The sequence below is a fragment of the Nannizzia gypsea genome, genomic scaffold, assembly GCF_000150975.2.
Source record: "Nannizzia gypsea CBS 118893 supercont1.8 genomic scaffold, whole genome shotgun sequence".
NCBI lineage: Eukaryota > Fungi > Ascomycota > Eurotiomycetes > Onygenales > Arthrodermataceae > Nannizzia > Nannizzia gypsea.
This window is the reverse complement of record NW_003345194.1, coordinates 426,733-440,100: the sequence shown is the minus strand read 5'-3', so window position 1 is coordinate 440,100 and position 13,368 is coordinate 426,733. Positions and strand designations below refer to the sequence as shown.

Genomic DNA, 13,368 nt, shown 5'->3' with positions numbered 1-13,368 from the left:
GGCGAGCAAGGGCAGGGAGAAGACGAAGAGCAAACAGAAGCAAGCCAGCCGTCACGACAAGGAAACTCTGCGTGAAGCTTGCGATGCCTTGCGGAGGTAACTCCTTCGGGATCGGGCGATATCGGGACAGTCTGACTGCGACGCCGCTGGCGCGCTCGAGCTGGGCTGGACGAAGATGCGTTTCACCAAAGCCCAAGGGGAGCAACTCTTCCCGAGAATTTGAAATGCGACAGGGCGGCCACTGGCTGGCTAAAACTTCGCTCCCGGCGCTGAACGCGCATATCAGAGACTTCTCGTTTTGTGTTTGACAACGTCTAAACTATACGCATACAGTTACGTTCCTGCATCAACCGCAGAGGAGAGTGAGTGAGTGAGTGAGTGACTACATCGAAGTATAGCTCCTGCGCACGATCATCAAGGAGGGACGTTGTTCAACCGTCCTTTTCCCGATCGTGCAATGACGAACTTGTGTCTTGGCCTACAATTGCTTCTTCTTCGATTGCTGCTGTTGTTGTTGTTGTTGTTGTTGTTGCTGTTGCTGTTGCTGTTCTTTTTTTGCTTCTGCTTGTGAAGGTGCTTTGATCATCGCCCAGCTCCGGAAGACCCCGAACCTAAGGGTTGGGTTGCTGTTACAATCATTCAAAGAGGATCGAAATTAAATTACGGTCCTCCTCTGTTCTCAAGGCCCCTTTTTGGGGCATTCAATATTTTAACACACACCCAGTGAGAATCCCGAGTTGCTTCGATATCCCATCCTGACAGGGGAAGCTCCCGATCCGCTGCAAGCTTGACAAGGGTGCCTTCAGACAGGGTACGGATACGCTTCCTCTCATGCTCCACCCTCGGTGAACAGGGGAAACCCCTGCCGGTCATGGTTTTAAGACGACGTTCGGTTTTGGGGCTGCCCAACAAAATTTCAAGAGCCCAGAACCCAGACTATGGACAAACAATCCAATCATACCGGCCAATATATGATTCCACAAGCCACATTTCAGCAACCGTTGGGCTTTTTTTTCCCAGCCCACGAACTAGCTGCCCAATGGGGTTCAAGGCAATAACATATTTGACAGATCGTGAAAAGAAGTTTCCTGAAAGCCAGTCGAAGGAAAATAACAAGAGCGCCTGCCCGGGCTTCTTCGCTGCTATCCGTATATTATTATCGTGATGATTACGCCTCGTTCGGCGCACTGTACGAGGACCTTTGGTCGATAGTTAATCACTGCCACCCAGACCGGGCCTATGATGGACAAGGGCGATCATGCTGTTGCTCCCATATCCGAATATTACTAATAATGGCGCAATAATCTGTTGCAGACACATTCGTGGCGTTGTAGGGGTCTTTGCTCCGTATTGAGCGGCTGAAGCAAGGCAGAGGCAGACATCCACGGCACCATGGTTCGTATTAGTCTCATGTCTAATAATAATTTCACGCAGAAACGAACAGCCACTGAGTTCACCCCTTTGATGAATCACAAACCAGCCTCGAGACGACACTCACACTCCTGGAAGCGAGCATCAATCCAACTAGTTTATCGACTACGACCGCCCCAATGAGATCTCTTGACGGCATTATTTCGATCACCGAACTACTGAAGAACGGTGCATTTTCAACCGGGGAGTTTCGCTCGAAGTTATCCCTTTTTGGAATACGCCGAAATGAATCGCCGTTCCGATATGATAGGCCACAGTCGGCTCCTTGTTCCATCGCAAACCACCCCTTGAGGATTATGATACAGTTGGGTCAAACAACCCATACCCATAACCCATGCTGCTGCAGGCACCGTTTCGCCCTTCCATTGCCTTCCAGAACACCCACTAGCGCCGAAAATTAGATAAGCGGCGTCCGGACTATCCAAACTACTGTGCATCATTTCCAACCACGTCCACCAAAACAACAGCACGGTCTTTCGTATTGGACTCGGCGCTAATGTGAAAGTGGCTAGTTAACGCCGAACGACCGTGACTACCAGGGCTAGTAGGCTACGGGTAAAGTTACCGTGGCAAGACGAGCTGATGATGATGTGTTTGATGTTACCTTTCCAGAGTAATATCAGATATGCTACTGGTTTAAGGATTTGCGTAGTACGAAAAACGGAGTAGGATTTCGCATTGCATTTGCGACCATGGCCGCCCCCTTTTCATGCATGTTATCACCCTTGCCGTCCCTTCGTCCCGTCCCGCACGACCTCTTACCGCATCTGTTTTCTAGCCGACTAGCGAACCTGAGTGATCGACTTTTTAGTTCCATGACGGCCAAAAGGGGGAGAGACATGTATGTCTGATAGTTACTCCGTAGGTCTGTTACATGAGTTTGAGGAGCCTAGTATGTTCCTTCCTGACGATGTTTTCGCTTCCTGAAGGAAGATTTCAGCGCATGCAGCACGGCATACTCCGTACCTGTGATTCAGCTCTAATAACAAACGCAGATAATATCACCCTCAAGGGTGTGAACACAGCCGGCTGTAAGCCCCCACGGAATTGGTCAAATTTAAACGATGGCTGATCCTCTGCCACAAAATTGATATGCAAGAGGGACGGTTGGGGTCAATCAGCCCTTGTAAATACGCAACCTGATCTCGATACAACTTCCTCTTCAGCTAAACACAACCCACACTATATTTGAAACCCATGCGCGATATACGTGTTCTTCTCGTCGAAGATACCAGCGCACATCGCCTCTTTCCTTAGACAGTCATGAAGTAGTACCTCAAGGCGGAATCATACTCCATCAAAACCTCCGCCTCCATATCCTCGATCTTTACAACTCTCTGCTGGGAAACATACAACTCGTATGCATCTATCATAATTGATGGGGCTACTGCAGCACAGATATATTTAGAGCCGTGGCCATCGCCATTCTCCTTGGCAGCAGCCGTGGTCCGATCAAATGCGCCTTCGGGAGCAAGCAACATAAGAAATCGGATCGGGTCGTTTGGTGACTGGGGAGTAACGCGCACAAACATCCCAGGCTTGAGGCGTTCTTTGAACGGCGTGGTAGGTTTCTTGGGCTCGCTAGGCGTGGCGTTTTTAGGCTTCGAAGAACGGGAGTCAACGTGGAGCTGCCATATCTTATCAAAGAAGGCTCTGGCCTGCTCGGGCCGTACTCCGTCTGTCTTTAAGCATCGAGAGACGAATTCGCCTTTAGGTAGCTTGCATATCTGCATTCCGGACTCAGTAGGCGCAACATGAGAAGAGTCTACGGGAGGCGAGCCGGACTGTATCTCATTTGTTGTTCGTTAGCGTACTGCCTCCTTCTTTAAGGCCAGGGGAGAAAGAAAATAGTGAGAGGAAGACAAGGCAAGTATGAAAGGGGGAAATGGACAAACATTGTTCTCAATCCATTCCCGCAGTTGCTTGTTGGTCCAGGTGCGGGGGACCGCTGGATCGTATACCACAGGCTTTGATTTTGGCACCTGGACCCTGAGCATTTCTGCATATCGAAGGGAGCTTTTCCCCTGATTTGCGTCAGTAGCGCTGGGGCTAACGCATGCAACGACGGCAGTCTTGCAGGAACGATGGCTGTTGACGTCAAACACATGTTTCAGCACCTTGGTGAGCGTGGTGTTACGGAACGGGATATGGACATGTTTCGAGCTAGTGCCCGAAGCCGTATTCTCATTGATGTTCCAGGTAGCCCGGCCTCGAATACAGTCCTTGAGCATTGAAAGAGAGGAATTGATATCCTTTGTTTCTTTCATGCGCTCTGGTGTGTGATCTTTGGAATCAGCCGCAGCCTCGCTACCCGCTAGATCGATCAGAAAGAGTAGACCATCAGGACAGTCCGGATCATCCTTGTTTTCTATCCTGATTCGGCAGATAGCGTGCGAGCGGGAAGAGGCCTCGTTTTTCAAAGTCGGGGCACTAGTCCGGAAGGACATGCTAGTCTTGATGAGGTCGAGAAAATCCTGGATCGTCGAAGGGGTGCGTTCGACTACACCTACCAATTGGGTTTCTCCAAACGAGTCTTCCATGACGCTGATCCGATGCTTGTCGTTGAGGAGATCTGAATATGGTTAGCAAAACATTATTGCTGCTTTGAGTGTTTACAGTCGAAATGAGGCAAAGGATGAACGCTTCCCCTACCGAATGCAGCTTTCCCTGCCAGCTCAAACACAGATATATGAACGCTGCGTCGCCCGGGGATCTCTCCGCCTAACAAATCCGATGCTATGAAGGTTTCCATTTCATTCACGGTGAAAGTCTTGCCCGATCCAGTCTGACCGTATGCAAAAAACGTTCCAACACCACCGCCCCATGCCCACGGTACCAAGGGGGCTACAAAATCGTCGTACATCGATCTGGTTGTGCTCTCTGGCCCGTATGCTCGGTCGACAAGGAAGCTAGACGACTGTAACGGGGTTTGGAACATGAACGTGGGACGCATGCAGTGGAGTATGTACTATATCTGGGGTATATAGCATCGTTCAAGTACATACGTTCAAAGCAGGCTGCCCGTTGACCTTGAGCCGAAGTTCATGCACGTCGACGTCCCCATTTCCATCACCACGAACGAACAGGCCGGGGACATGGCCAGCCTTCTGCTCGTGAGGGAGAATTGGGCGTATCCTCGCCGAGATGATCGTGTCAGAGGAGATCTCGCTCTCGTTCCCATTCTTGGATTTCCCAGAAACAGGCTTGAACTCCTTTACTTTTTCAATAAAGAAGGCCTTGTGTTCGGCGAAAGAAGTTGGAAGTGCCATCACTACCAGGTAGTTATCTCCTACTTGCACCGACTTCTGTCGAGTTTTCGTATTGACATCTTCCCCCCCGCCCCTCAACGACCAAACATTGCCAATTTATACTCCGCAAACACCAGCCCGCCAGGCAACCACGTCGTCTCTTGGCCCTTTGATGACTCTGCTTTTGGTCTAGAACAACCAAGAGTTCGGCACCCGGCTTGGCGCCCGCCTGCCTGCCCCAAGCTTACAAGCTTATTACGTAGTTGTTTTTGGGGTTCAAGGTTGGACGAGCAACAGTGCAAACTGGGAAGAAAGCCAGGTGTGACGTGCCGATGCTCATGGGGCTACCTTATATCTGTAGCTGGTCTGCCCAGTTGTCGTCTTGCTTTCACTCTAAATTGAAGCGAGCAGGCCGTGTATGAAGACAAGATAAATAGCTGACCTCCGCGGTCACATCAATCTATGAATCTATGATAACAGGGGTTCATCCACCGTCGGTCAAAAACCAGGGAATAGATCACAATGTTGTCGTGCTGTAGGGCTCGAAAAGATGCTACCGGTGAGCGAGAGCCTCTCCTCGCAGCATCGGAGGCGGAAACCGACCTGCAGCGCAAGGTGAAGGAGAAATTCCGACAATATGAGATGCTCCGGGCGTTGTCCGCTGGCTATATGCCGACGACAGAGCAAGCAGCAGCGCTTCTGCGGCTTGTCCTTGTTTCCGACGTGCTTAACCCAGATAACCCTATGCTGAGCCCTAGGGCCGGAAGCATAGCAAAAGATTGTCGAGCATGGACCCGAATATTCATTGCTCTCCTACGGGAGAAGAACGGCGGCGACCAGCTGCAGGAAATCATCAGCCAGCTCACCCACTCGGATGCTTCTATAAACACAGCCCATATTACTTCTGTGGTATCGAAATCCAAAGCCCGAGCGGATACTATCGCCGGTATTCTTTAAGCTCTTATCCTCTGTCAATAGCACTCATGTTACTATATACATAACAAAAAAGCTAACGGTCTACTCGTCTCCTAGCATACGAAAGTGTACGCACCGTAGGAAAACTTCTTATGACCAATTCAGACTTTCGTCGTTTGATTGGAGACATCACCACCATCGGTCGCAGTATCTTCTCGGATACCACGGCATCGCTTTCCGACGCAATTAACAACATTGCAGAGGAGATTGAACCGTCAGAATCACAGAAAAACAGTGTTAAGGCCACAAATGGCGACAACAAACAAGCTCCTACCACTGATGAGCTGCTGCAAGATGGCGAGCAAGTCATGGAGACTGCAAGGGAAGGGCTAGAGGATACCGGGCGTGCGGCTAAAAAGAGTGCTGAAACCAACATATCCGCTGATGTCCAGGATTCACTCTTCTCCCAAATGAAAAGGACAGTTGCGGACCTGCGTCTACGGACAGATTATGATGATTCTGTGTCAACCATATCAGGACTTGTCCAGCGCTATGCTGGGGTATACATGCAGACCATAGGCTCCACGGTTGAGGGTGCTTCGGACGCCCTTGATATTGACCCAGAGTTGCATGGTGCTATGAAAAACTTATGGGAGTTTGCAAGCTCGTTCGGCAGCCAAAATGAGTGGCAAGCTCTTGAGAGTAAATTCCAGCAGCTAATGCAAGGTACCAAAAAAAGTGCTGGGGTAAATGATACGTTTGACCACATTGGACAGTCCGTTTACAGGCTCTTCACCGATCCCAGCTTCTGGGACTCAGGAGAAGATACCGTGAAGGCACTGAAGGAGAAAGTGAAGGAGACCGAAAACGACCTACCACAGCAGGAAATCAAGGACTTCATCTATCAGCTCAAGAAAACACTGATATCTGTGACGCAGGATTCCGCCGTTGTGAAACTCATCGCAGCCACAAAGAAAATCGCACTGGGTATATATGAAGCCTCTCGTAATGAAGGCGTTCGCCTTATGGCAGATGCACTAAACATCTTCCTCCCTCTGTTGATTCGAGCGATCCAGTATATACCTATACCAAGATTGGAAATTTCAGCCCCCCGAGTGGATCTCCTGCTTGAGAACGTTGTGATCGAACCTGGTCACACTGTCCACAACTCTTCGTTTCTTCCATATCAGGTCTTAGTCACCACAGTAAACAACATGGAGCTTCGCAAGACCCATTCGAAGGAAGTTGTTTCGGGCATGAAAAACGTTGTTAACGTCACCCTGAATGGTCTTTGCTTTTCCGCAAATGATTTCGGCTATTGGATAAAAAAACACCAGCCTCCCCTCCCCTCCATATTCGACGAAGGTATCGCCAGTTTCTGTCTCGACCAGCGTGGAATCGACGTTTCCTGTGAATTCGAGGTTGGCCGAGAGCGGCTGGAGCAGATCCTGTCTCTCCGTGCAGTGAGAGTCCATATCCATAAACTCGATTACTCTATCACCAAGAGCCGCTGGTCATGTATTTTGTGGGCCCTCAAGCCTTTCCTCAAACACATGATCAGACGCAGCCTAGAGAAGATGATAGCTGAGAAAATAGTGTGCTTTGCTCGGGCCGCGAATCGAGAACTGCTTTTTATGAGAGAGCGCCTACGTGCAGCACGCATAGCTGATCCCGATGACTTCTTGACGTTTGTCAAAGCAGTTATAACTAGGCTGAGCGGGAAGGCAGACCCAGATATATTCACCAGACTCGGCTTTGACGCCCAACGAGGGGGTATCTTCGATGGTGTCTATGCACCGGGAAGTCTAGCCAAGGCCTGGCATGATGAACAGCAGAGGGCAGACGACCTCATTGAAAGAAGCAGCCAGGCAAGTCTTGACCAAAGACCGACCTGGAAGAACAGTATATTTGATGTTCCTGCTGGGGGATCTTAATCCAACCGCTATCTGACTTATTCGGCCTTCACTTTTCCTATATTCTGGGTATTATTTCGGGCAAGATAACATATTTTAGTGTAACCACAAAACTGTCACCCTATGCAATGTCAGCATATCAAATGGAAACCAGCTCCTATCAAAACATATCTTCGTCTTCTGTTGTTTTGTTTTTGACTTCGTCGTCGCCAAAAATGAAAAATATATTACGTAACCATCGGCAAAAAGTTCTTCCGTCTGAAGCTTGAAGCCCAAACTTTAACTTTACTAATCGATAATAAGAGGAAGTTGATAATCTGGCATCAACGCGAGCAAGCAAGTCGGCCAAACATCAGCTTCTGCTATTTTTCCCCAGACAGCCAACTGGTTGTTGAGCTGCTGTAGAGGAGCGCAAAGCCCTGAGAGCCTGGCTGGCCATTGACAAGATATCCCCAACACTCTTCCGTTTCCCAGCGAGTTGCTCTGTATTTCGCTTCTACACCGGAAGAGCTACCCTCGAATCCTGATAGCACGGGCAGGATACATGCTAAGCGCCTGAAGCGCATTCGGCGTTGCCATCCGGCTATACTGTCAATCCTTACGTACCTTGATTCCCGGGGGTGGACCCCAGTCATTCACCATGGTCGCGTTTCCGCTCCTCCTGCTATCGGCCCTCTTCGTCCTGATACCGTTGACACTATGCGCTGAAGACTACTACAAGATATTGGACATCGACCGGTCAGCCTCAGAGCGTGATATCAAGAGAGCGTACAGAACGTTAAGCAAAAAGTTCCACCCTGACAAGAATCCGTAAGTTGAATATACCGGCGCAAGACCGGCGCAAACCCCTATCAATAAGCTGTAGTAGTGGCTTAGGCTTGTTATAAAATGACAGTATATGCTAATAATCTATATAGAGGGGACGATTCCGCGCATAAGAAATTCGTCGACATTGCTGAAGCATACGACGTCCTATCCACGGCCTCAACAAGGAAAATATATGATCAATACGGGCATGAGGGTCTACAGCAACATAAACAGGGCGGAAGCGGTGGTAGACACGACCCCTTTGACCTGTTCTCTCGGTTCTTCGGTGGCGGAGGGCATTTCGGTCACCAGGGCGGCCACAGACGTGGCCCTGACATGGAACTTCGCCTCGAACTAGCCTTACAAGATTTCTATAACGGCAGAGAGGTGGAATTCAAGATTCAGAAACAGCAAATATGTGATGCTTGCGAAGGTTCTGGCTCCACGGATGGAAAAGTGGATGTCTGCAACCAATGCAAGGGCCATGGTGCCGTAATTCAAAAACACATGATCGCTCCCGGTATATTTCAGCAAGTTCAAATGGCTTGTGACAAGTGCGGAGGGAAAGGAAAGTCGATTCGGCATCCTTGCAAAGTATGCGGCGGTAGCAGAGTCGTCAGAGCTGAGGTTCCTATATCAGGAACCATAGAAAAGGGTATGGGCCAGGGATCAAAACTGATATTCGAAAATGAAGCCGATGAAAGCCCCGACTGGGTTGCGGGAAATTTGGTTGTCACATTGAAAGAAAAAGAGCCCGTATTGAGTGATTATGAACCTTATCGCACGGATGGAACATTCTTCCGCCGCAAGGGCAAAGACCTTTTCTGGAGGGAAGTTCTCAGCGTCAGGGAAGCCTGGATGGGAGACTGGACCCGAAATCTAACACATCTGGACGGCCACATTGTACAGATAGGCCGCAAACGAGGCGAAGTTGTCCAGCCCTTTACAGTGGAAAAGATACCAGAGCAGGGAATGCCAATATATCATGAAGGCCACATACACGAACAGTCTCCACACGACGAATTCGGTTCGCTTTATGTTGAATACGTTGTTGTCCTACCCGACCAGATGGAGAGTGGCATGGAAAAAGACTTCTTCGCTCTGTTCGAAAAATGGCGGAAGAAGAACGGTGTCAACCTCCAGGAAGATTCCGGCCGGCCTGCTCCTCCAGAGGTTGAAAAGCACGACGAGCTATAATATATATATGTGTGCCATCATCATTACTACATTGCATTCTACTGGCTAGTTCAATTCTCTTTTGAAATACTCTTCTTCTTATGTATTTATTTGAAAAACCTTTCAGTCTTTCCACCTCCCTTGGAATTGCAGCAGATTTAGAGCCTAGAAGATGAATGAAACAGGATAGATAAGGTATTTCCTTTCTAGAATCTACGTCTGGCTATCTTAATCTTCACGGTGAATCAGATACCCAGCATATTCAGCAACATATAACTATGACTGCAACAAAGAAAATCACTCCCCAGTCACTGAATGCTATAAACCCGCTTTACTATTTACGATCTGCCTTCTCAGAAAATCATTACAGGGTATATTACCCTTATCAATAAATTTAGAGCTTCGCCAGCATACGTTGCACACCTTGGCTATAAGGCTTTGTTCTTCAATATACCTAAGTTTATACCATAGTATGAAGAAAATGCGAATGTATCTACTCCTTACGCCTTTACTATCCTATTTGGCTATGGGAGCCAAAACCTCTGCCTCATCAGATCGCAGCCGTTTCCACCAAAGAGTAGAGGATGTGGCTATTGTCGATGATTCAGTGGCCACCCACCTACAGCATGTTCTTGAGGGTGAGTGCGTACTTCAAGGGTCCCTATTCTAGTTACATGTATGTTGAGAGAAATATTTTTGAATAAGGATTTATTTATCTAACTATTTATTCCAACGCTAATAACTAGCTGCTCACACTAGGAAACCCTCTTCGAGATCTTATCCCAAGCAACTTCCTTCCCCCTTTTGCTTTCGATGGCCAGCCACTCTCTTCTGGGCCGCATAACCAAAAACACCGAGCTGGTAGAGTATCTCGGCGCACAACCCAAAGCCCCGTTAAAAATATCATCAGCATGGAGAGCATTATCCTTTTACTGCATGTAATAGGAGCAGCTGAGAGTGCAGAGCAAGTCACAAACCTCTGCGAGACGGTGAATTTCAAACGGATTACCGACAACGGGCTAGACGGTGCCATGCTTGAATCGATGATATGCAAAAGAAATGATCTTGAGTTTTACCTTCCAGCAAACTCAGAGGCAGTAAAGGAGCTGCTGTCAACGTGGTATATGGGGCTATGGATGCAAATACTTTACGTTGCCTTCGCAGGGCATTATCCGGACCTGTGCAAGATATTTGAAACGAAGAAGATGTCTGTTATCAATATGAATGGGACCTTTTTGGAACATGTTTTGTGCTCTTTGTAGGTTAACTCCCTATAAAAGCTTCCAGCCAGGAAAATGGAGGTCCATGAAAAGCATCATCCTTTTATAAAGGGGAATATCTTGGTAAGTATTGTCTGTTTAACAAACTGCAACAACCGTCAGCTGTCTGATTTTTGTGATGTTCTATGTACATTCATTCATAAAGTTGAGCTCGACTTTTATGTCTTCAGTTTAGAACCATGACTCAATATCGTTAGCCCCTATACCGGTATGCTTCTAAGCTGCAAAACCAGCAACTGGGCCCCTATTGATTATCGTTCTATCGTTGCAAATCAGGCTTCCCTACCTGAAACTACATTTCCAGCACCGTCCCATTTGGAATTTCTTACCGACAAGTGATAGTGTCGGGCTCCACCCCAATGTTGATACCTCCTATACCCAACGTACGAAAGCACAATCAGGACCACACCCACAAGTACTCCAGTAGCAATCCCCGCAATGGCACCTCGGCGAAGCCCTATCTTCAAACTTCCAGCTAGATCGGCTTTTATTGTTGGCTGAATGCTAGGCACTGCACTCGATGTAGAGCTGGGGAGTATAAATTCGCCCGATGCATTGCTGAAGCAAGGAACTCGAGGGTGAAAGCTACCGGAAGCAATATATCTGATGTCTGCACAAGAATAAGAGGTTTCTATATTTCCGTGGTCAATGGGAGCCTGATATTTGATCTGCAAGGTGGCATCTGTTTCATTCATGGTATTTTTTGGAGGGTCTGGGACGGGGTAACATCCACCACCGAGGCCAGTGCCTTTGATTCGGTTTGGTTTTATGAGGATGACGAAATCATCATTTGACATGGGATCTAATGATTTATCTAATTAGCAGTCGTCAGCCCCTTGAAATCATCAGGCCTACTTACTTTCTTTGTACGATATGCTCACTTGGATATTAGATGTATCTTCTTCGATTACAAGTGCTAGTACTCCATGCGCTAGTTAAATCTCCGTCAATAAACTTCCACTGTTCTACATGAGCCGTATTTAGATAGGTTATACACTCACATAAAGGAAAATAGGTTCGATTTATAACACCCGCAGCCGAGCCGCAAGGAGAAGCGCTGTATTGGGCCGCATTCTGCTCTCGGCTATGGGGCCATATGAATCTTACAGGGTCCATCTTGCTCAGTTCTGTTTCAACGCATCTACAATGGCTGCCGATGTAGACTATTTCCAGGACGCTGTAGCATGAACGCACTACACGTGATATATATATATATATATATATTCCAGCTATCGTCGCCAGCAATCATGCGACCTAGGTGTAACGTTATAGTTATTGTCTATCAGTAAAAGCTGATGTGTCGAAAGATTATATGAGGGCTGAATCTATCTTTAACAGCCCTGTGCCTTGCACAAAAGAGGAGGCGCTGCCGGATAACCGGGCTACATTATATGTACGTGTAAAGACGAATGACCACTCCATAGCACGCGCCCAGGGTTAACTAGTTATAATTGAAATTTCCTCTGAGGCATGGGGCGAACTGTGAGGTACCGCAAACAACTTGATTTCCGGTGGAGCTCTAATTAGTACAACTGCATATCATCCTTCCGGCCAGTGGATAACGAATTCTAGTATGTTGCATTACATCTTTGTTCGAAGCTCAGCTCAACCCTCTGTCTCCATTGGTCAAAAAGTCAACCCTTCTTAGTTAGTTAACACATCTAAGCCAAGATATAATGGTAACACCAGGCTATAACTATCACCTAAACCCATTATAGTAGCAGCTGAAATACATATCACACGACTGATCAAGTGACAAGGGTATAGCTGTAATTTATAGCTGATTAAAACGACCCTTCTCTCTTCTTTCCTTCCTATTTATATGGCTGTAGAAAGTTAATTCCGATCTGATAACTTAATCGTGTGAATAAGAGCCTTCTATTGGTCAGAGAGCTCTCCTACCCCACTTTCGTCCTTATCTGATCTTATCCATCAAACGCTTCAAAGGAAACGCTGAACGAATTTGCTACGATTTTTGCGGAGTAGTACATGATTTGACTATGATCATCTGTAGTAGTGCCCATGAGTCGTCGCGTGCCCTTTTTCATCCTACATGATTTGAACGTCCATGATAATCTCCCACTCTTTGAGAATGAAGTCTTTCCGGAGGGTAACTTTTGAAAGATCGAGTGCAACGTGTGTAACTAATAAAACATCGAACAATTGAAAGGGAGAACAAATGGTCATAGGAGAAAGGGTGGATAGTCTGGCTACTTTCCATTGTCGCCAGTGATCTTCTTGACAACATTGCGAGGCCGTGGACTTGTATGCAAATGATGGTCGGGGCGGCATAAGACGTGATTGGTGTTATTCCCGAGCGTTGCTTCAACATAATAGACATAGTTAAGTGGCCAACTTATCCTAGTGCATAAGAGATTCTTAATTCCTTAGGGTTCAGAAAAGAATCATCTTGTGTTATGGCCCCACGGTAGTTTTGCGTATCTTTAGTTGATCTGCGACTTTCACATCAGCTTGGGGAAGGAAGGCCCATCAAAAAATGCAAGGGGAATGAACCCTGAAGTTGTGGTAGTAGAATGGCATTATCACACGATAAAAGTGGTGCGGCTATTTTTTTAGCGAAACACTAGTAACAGGAAA

General features: G+C 47.5%; 5 protein-coding genes across 5 annotated transcripts; 3 read left to right on the top strand and 2 right to left on the bottom strand.

Moving 5' to 3' along the window:
• Positions 1–2,684: 2,684 nt before the first annotated feature.
• MGYG_08006 (diatom spindle kinesin 1) lies at positions 2,685–4,700 on the bottom strand (the record flags this gene model as incomplete). The annotated part of the gene is made up of 4 exons (XM_003169790.1): positions 2,685–3,215; positions 3,327–4,003; positions 4,084–4,348; positions 4,437–4,700. The coding sequence occupies 4 exons, from the start codon at positions 4,698–4,700 to the stop codon at positions 2,685–2,687; spliced, it is 1,737 nt and encodes a 578-aa protein (XP_003169838.1).
• Positions 4,701–5,201: 501 nt separating this feature from the next.
• On the top strand, positions 5,202–7,528 carry MGYG_08005 (hypothetical protein; the record flags this gene model as incomplete). The annotated part of the gene is made up of 2 exons (XM_003169789.1): positions 5,202–5,625; positions 5,712–7,528. The coding sequence occupies 2 exons, from the start codon at positions 5,202–5,204 to the stop codon at positions 7,526–7,528; spliced, it is 2,241 nt and encodes a 746-aa protein (XP_003169837.1).
• A 619-nt stretch (positions 7,529–8,147) lies between these two features.
• MGYG_08004 (chaperone dnaJ) lies at positions 8,148–9,511 on the top strand (the record flags this gene model as incomplete). The annotated part of the gene is made up of 2 exons (XM_003169788.1): positions 8,148–8,317; positions 8,425–9,511. 2 exons carry the CDS (start codon positions 8,148–8,150, stop codon positions 9,509–9,511), a joined length of 1,257 nt encoding a protein of 418 aa, XP_003169836.1.
• Positions 9,512–9,971: 460 nt separating this feature from the next.
• Positions 9,972–10,752, top strand: MGYG_08003 (hypothetical protein; the record flags this gene model as incomplete). Its single annotated transcript, XM_003169787.1, has 2 exons — positions 9,972–10,128; positions 10,250–10,752. The coding sequence occupies 2 exons, from the start codon at positions 9,972–9,974 to the stop codon at positions 10,750–10,752; spliced, it is 660 nt and encodes a 219-aa protein (XP_003169835.1).
• A 290-nt stretch (positions 10,753–11,042) lies between these two features.
• Positions 11,043–11,886, bottom strand: MGYG_08002 (hypothetical protein; the record flags this gene model as incomplete). The annotated part of the gene is made up of 3 exons (XM_003169786.1): positions 11,043–11,572; positions 11,630–11,701; positions 11,772–11,886. The coding sequence occupies 3 exons, from the start codon at positions 11,884–11,886 to the stop codon at positions 11,043–11,045; spliced, it is 717 nt and encodes a 238-aa protein (XP_003169834.1).
• Between the last annotated feature and the right edge of the window lie 1,482 nt (positions 11,887–13,368).